A 4,785-nucleotide genomic window follows, 5' to 3' on the forward strand; every position below is an offset into this window, starting at 1 on the left:
GGGGGGGGGGGGGGACACACTTTACCAGAAGAATTAGTGTGTTGCTCCACAGTATCTGTCTATATCAGGTACTTCAGAGGGGCTTTTTTGGCACTTTTTATCTAATAACTGATTCAATTGGCTATTGAATAAAAGCATCAAAAAAGCCCCACTAAATTGCCTGATCTATACAGATGTTCAGAAAGCCAGGTCCAACTAATGCGATGCCCTTTCTGGGCAAATGCTGGGCTCAGCGCAGGGGTCCGCAGGGTTTAAAGTAAAACACTTTTTTGGGGGGCCTTTTTTGTTAATATCTGCAAGCAGCCTTAAAGCATTTGGACTTGTACATGAAAAGCAAAGGTCAGACTCGGATCAGAACATGGCTAATCTCACTTCATTTTTTCAAAAATATGTGACTCTTAATGTTCTTCTTTAAGCACTTGGGAGGGTGCCCTAAAGCTGGCAACCCCCAGCATGCATGCCAGTGTGGCACAAGGCATTTTGCTTGGCCTGTGCACCTCAGGGCAGACGGTGGGAAAGAGGCTGGGGCTGCATTGCCACAACAAGGATCGGGCCCCTTGCAGCTCTCCTGCAGCACACCAACATCTTACAAGTCAAGGTTGCAGGTGTTTCTGCCCAAACACATTGCCCACCCCTGTTCTAGAGCCTTGGTCCATGGGTTTTTCTAAAGGCCATGGGAAAGGGATCTTGAAAAGTGGATGTGGTAGCCAAGAGCCAACATAGTTTGCTGGAAGATATAGTACAGATATTTAAATCATAATTGTCTAGAATAGGCTGTTCTGGGTGCCAGGAAATTAGATTATTTCATATTTACTTGGTAGAAAGGGATGTTTACAGCAGGATGGAGACAGAGAGAGAGATAATTAGAGCACAACCATTACATTCCTGGAAAAAAGCATTACCTTTCAAGCTACAGTACCCAGATTCTCCTTAAAGTGAATGAAATAGCAAAAGCTCATCTGACTTGGAATTGTCTTGGTCACCCAGAAATGAGTAAGGATTCTGCAAGGACTGAACTGGCTTCAGCAATGGCAACAGAAAGGCAATATTTCATATGGTACTAGTCACATTCTTTACCACAACTGAGACTGTTAAACATGTAGCATACTGGCCTTTAATCCTTGGCAGTGCTGCCTTCCAGCAGTGGTAGCCTGCAGGAGAGTGCTGGAAATGAGCTATGAACAAAGGACTTCTCTAATCAGTGGGGGATAGCATATTTTCTTAGTGTCCTCCACTCTTGTTCATAAGAGCCAAATAGCCTGCTGTCCAGTAGGAAATGAGGAAATTGTAAAGATTGGGCATTAGTCAGCTTTCTGAGCCTTGAAGGCTAAAACTAAAATCTGGCTGACAGAGCCAGGAGATACTGGCCAAAACTGGGGTTAACAGGCTGGCTGGAAGTTGCAGATAATTCAGTATAGAGGATGCCAACTTCTAAATATGTAGCAGTCCAAAAATAGCTCTGCGAAGAGAACTGTAGGGGGAAAATCAATTAACCACAGCACAGCTAGGAATTATAATAACCTGCTTGGATAAGAGGAAGAAGAAAACATCATTTCAATGATGGAAAGAGTCAGATGATACTAAACCGGAAATTCTTGCTGTAGAAATGTTTTTTTCCTTCTGATCACAGACTGTACTCGTCATTCTCATGCTCTGCCTTTTGACCATTTAGTTGATAGTAAATTCTGCTGGCAGTGGAGAAAGCTGAAAAACTGTTCAAATGTCATGAGTCCCAACTCTGCCTTGCACTCATCTTTAAACCAAGCAGCTCTCTGACTAACAGAAATGAGTTTCCAGAGTTTTGCACTGTCCATAGTGTTAAGTCTTCTCCCTCTGAAAGTCGTTCTTGCAGTTTTAAATGCAGTATTTGTGTTGCAGCAGCACTTGGAGGCCCCCTTCTCACAGGCATGGTACTACTGACTGTACACCTAGTGAAAGATTGAGGGTCTTGCCCAAAATGCTTATAACCAAAATAAACTCCATTCTCTTTATCATGGTAGAGAGACTTTCTCAAGGAAACCTTACTTTGTCCCTTTTCCCTTGCATGAGACTCCATTTGGTGATGGTAACAAATCTAAGCTTGGTCAAGAATGGCAAGTCCTTTTTCTTTCCCTTTTTTGTGCTTGTAGAAACAATGGGCAGGGGCTGGGGCATGATTAACAAACAGAGGCAAGCATCTTGCATCTAGTTGGGACTTCTTCCCAACTTGAGAAGCTGCAAGAGCAAGCTGCTTGGCAGTGAGGAGTATGAAAACAGGTGTGTGTTTCTGCAGAGGGGAGAAGACCATCATGGGGTGGGGCCTCCACTGGCATTCTCCTTTGATCAGCATTGAGCTGCCCTTTCTAGGATGGTCCATTAAGCAGTTGGCATGGGATGTCCTTTGAAGCTTGCATTCCTCTCCCTCCCTCTCCTCCCTTCCCCCACTTACTGCTGGTGAAGTTAGTTAACTTTCAGAAGTGCTGTCTGACGTGTCCAAGTTGCTTGGCCTAAGAGTTCTGAAATGTATTTGCAGCTGTTTAACTTGTAGGGGGAGATGCCAGCAGAGAGACCAGGATCTGCATGTATTTACTTTACAAGTGGCTTTTTGTAGACATGGGTTGTTGTCCCTGTCCTGCCTCCTTGGTCCTGCAGAGAATGTTAGTGGGAGTAACTTTCTCATTGTGCTGTTCTGAACATCTTCACTTGTCCTTGACTCTAACTTGTTTGAAGTCCCTTTGTGTCCACTGGCTGTAAATTCACAGGATTCTTCTCTGGTTTTACCCAAGGCATTTAAGAATGCTAAATACCACTGGTGGTGTTCTCCCAAGGGAGAGGAGTCTGTAGAGTAAGTAGTAAAATCTTGTGTCCACTGTCCTTGAGCCCATCCAGATAAATCCCTTTGATCACTGGGAGCAAGAAGGGGAAGAAATTGTAACTTTACATGGCATCACAAACAGTGGCCTCATAATGGCCTGCTGGAGCTAGAACACTGGGTCTACTGTTTGGGCTTATTGATCTAGGCAGGCAAAATTGTTTTTCAGTGGAGGCTTCCTCCTCTCCTGCATGTTCCTGTTTTGTACGTAAATAGTGACTAGTTTGGCAAAACTCCACTGCCCTCTTGTTTTTGCCTCCCAGTAATGATTAGGATCAGTAGGATAGTAATTGATTTATTATTCCAATCACAATACAGCACAGTAGGTTTAAACAGCCAGGAAACCTGATCTGTGCTTGTAAACACTCTTCCAGCACAGCAGTAAAACACTAACTACTTCCCCTTGTAGTGCTGCTGTAATATAGGGTGTGTCATAGGACCTCATTGTTGTGACAGCAGATGACTTCATGTAAATTGAAGTCATCCCCTTTTAAAGTTAACACTTAAGCGCCAGATCTCATCTGCCAGCAGGAAAATGAAAAGTCTGCATGGCAGGAAATCAGGTATTTGGTAAGGGAGACAGTAACTAATGCTGAGGGGAGTAGGGAAATCAGTCATGTCACTTCTGCTTGTCCCAGACAGACCACGATTGTACTAGAAACTCTTATTAGTTCAGTGGTATTCTGAGGTGCCACTTTTTTAAAGTAGGGTTGGGGTGTTATAGGCATGATGGTCCAGTAAATGTATGAGACAAGGATTTTGTGGTGATTTATCTTTTACTGGAGAAACTGTATAGCTGGGAGAGAACTCAGACAAGCTTTTGGGCACAGTGCCCTTCCTCGGGTTGATTCATGCCCATAATTTCTTTCCCAGTATGGTCCAATAAAAACTATCACTTCTTTGACTTTTTTGGGGGGGTTGTGTGTATATTAAAAAAAAAAAAAAAAAAATCCCAATTTACGATGCAATTTATAAGAGTGATTGCCAGCATAGCTATTGCTCAAGAAAAGCACTTTGAGTATGCATCTACATTATGGACTTCATGCCTTTACAGGCTGCTGTTACATCATAGATGTAGTTATACCAGCAAAGCAGTGCTTTTAACAACGAAGCTTGTCTTGCTTGCGGAGGAACGTATTTCTGTATCAGTACAAGCACATCACTGCTGCTTTAGCCACATCTATGCTAGGAGCATTTTGCCAACATCAGTAATAACTGTTGCACAACCATCGCGAAACTCAGGATTTCTAAGTTAAAACAACTAACTCGTGATCTCCTGATCAAACCTTCAAATCTCCAGATTTTCCCAGCTGGTAAGTCTGTGGAAGGGAAGAGCTGAGCGAGAGATTGAGGCCCCCACAGTGAGGGAAGGAGTCAGTAGGGCAGGGGTGAATGGGACCCCAGGGCTGGGGCAGGTTGCCCAGAGGTGTGGCTCCCTGCATCCCCAGAGATAGGCTGCCTGCTATAGGCTTGGGACTCTGTGTCCTGCTGTCTTTGCCCCATGAGCTCAGCCATGCAACACCATTTCTGCTCACTGGGCATGCTGGCTGCATGGTGCATCCTCTGCCCACCTGGCAGTAGGAGGCACACTGGCATCCTGCGGCTGAGTTCCTGGGGCAAAGGCAGTAGGGCACAGAACCTGAGCCAGTGGCAGGCAGCCCACCTCAGCCCCATGGGGAACACATGCCCCCCCATGCCTGGGGGTATGCATAGCTGTGGGGACCTGTCCCTGCCCCACTCCCTCACCGTGGGGGGCCTCAACCTTCCCCTGCCCCTTTCCCCTCCATTTACCAGCTGGGTGGTGTCTGTGTCCCTCACTCCCAAGCCACAGGCCCCCTCCTCCCAACCCTGCTGCTGCCACCTCTGACTCCTGACCCACAGTACCCCACATCCTGCTGTGGTGTGCCGGGACCCTTCCTTCCCAGGCTCCAACC

General features: G+C 45.8%; 1 protein-coding gene across 9 annotated transcripts in view; it reads left to right on the forward strand.

The window, feature by feature from the left end:
* The window catches only part of DLGAP4 (DLG associated protein 4), a 180,885-nt gene that overhangs the window by 162,760 nt on the left and 13,340 nt on the right, over positions 1 to 4,785 (forward strand). The window contains exon 1 of one of the 9 annotated variants that reach the window (XM_019513059.1): positions 3,385 to 3,421. The exons of the other annotated variants lie outside the window; for them this stretch is intronic. Coding sequence (XP_019368604.1) covers positions 3,400 to 3,421 — 22 coding nt within the window. The 5' untranslated portion in view covers positions 3,385 to 3,399. Of the gene's footprint in view, positions 1 to 3,384; positions 3,422 to 4,785 lie in introns of those variants that run through there. 9 annotated transcript variants of the gene reach the window in all.

Source organism: Gavialis gangeticus, unplaced genomic scaffold (assembly GCF_001723915.1).
Source record: "Gavialis gangeticus isolate Ggan-Ray unplaced genomic scaffold, GavGan_comp1, whole genome shotgun sequence".
Classification (NCBI taxonomy): domain Eukaryota; kingdom Metazoa; phylum Chordata; order Crocodylia; family Gavialidae; genus Gavialis; species Gavialis gangeticus.